Below are 1,079 nucleotides of genomic sequence, written 5' to 3'. Positions count from 1 at the left end.
ACACAGGACAGGACATACAGACACTCAGGGGGACACAGGACAGGACATACAGACACTCAGGGGGACACAGGACAGGACCAACCACACCAGACCGGGGAGAAACGAGACACAAACACCAGACAGGGCCGAAAGAGGAAAAGAAACCAAACCACCACAGGAAACAGGTTTAATCCCGTCTTGCTCTTCCAGTCGCCCCCCACACGTCCTGCAGGAGTCGATGCTACGAGCCCTACGACGACCAGATCCCCGGCTGCAGATGTGACCACAGCTGTAACGCCAGCAACAGCTGCTGCTATGACTACCGTGACCTCTGCACCGTCCCCAGTAAGTTTGCAATGTTGTAACTTGTGTTATTTTATAATTGGTTCAGTGTTTTATACATTAAGATAGGTAGTTAATGCTTTGTCAATGGTAAACCATTGTTTTGTAAGATATCTATGAACATGAATTGCTTTAAGATGTTTTTATAGTGTAAAGTTGTAACTAATGCTTGTCATAATAAGTGTAAATGAATTATAAGTGGTTTGAAGAGCATCAAGTAACATTAATTTGGCCCCATTAAATTGTATTTTGGCAATCTATTTGATTTGCACACTGATTATACCGATCTAAATAACAGATACAGATGGATACAGGTAGCTTTATTTGTCACGCGTGCACAGGTACACAGTGAGATGGCGCTTTTTTTAGAGCAAGCCTCCGGGACGCAGCTTTTATAAGCACCGCCACACGCTCTCCCGAAAAGGATCAATGCAGACGGTAACATAGTATACAGTACATAACAACATCACAACATAATGCACAGGACAACACACAGTACAACACACAGTACAACACACAGTACATGGGGTCACATGAAGGGATTTTTTTAGGTGACTTGGGAGGGTGAAAAACAAACAAAAGGTTTCCAAGGCAGCCAGTTCAAAGGGGGGAGGGTTAGGGATGTATGGTGTGGAGTGAGATAATGATGAGTGTGTATGAGGAGTGTGAGGCGTCTAACGCCACGATTGTTCCTACAGCGTAGTACTCTAACTGCATGATTGTTCCTGCAGCGTAGTACTCTAACTGCACATGATTGT

At 44.4% G+C, this 1,079-nt stretch overlaps 1 protein-coding gene across 2 annotated transcripts in view; it reads left to right on the top strand.

The window, feature by feature from the left end:
• LOC117956460 (venom phosphodiesterase 1) overlaps positions 1-1,079 on the top strand; it is a 59,901-nt gene that overhangs the window by 10,060 nt on the left and 48,762 nt on the right. For both annotated transcript variants that reach the window (XR_004659277.1, XM_034891536.1), the window contains exon 3: positions 190-324. Coding sequence is in view for 1 of the 2 variants with exons in the window: in XM_034891536.1 (XP_034747427.1) it covers positions 190-324 (135 nt within the window). In the remaining variant the exon portion in view is untranslated. The remainder of the gene's footprint in view (positions 1-189; positions 325-1,079) is intronic.

The sequence above is a fragment of the Etheostoma cragini genome, chromosome 14 (assembly GCF_013103735.1).
Source record: "Etheostoma cragini isolate CJK2018 chromosome 14, CSU_Ecrag_1.0, whole genome shotgun sequence".
Taxonomy (NCBI): Eukaryota; Metazoa; Chordata; class Actinopteri; order Perciformes; family Percidae; genus Etheostoma; species Etheostoma cragini.
Note: the sequence above shows the minus strand (reverse complement) of the source record. Positions and strands in the feature narration are given on the sequence as shown.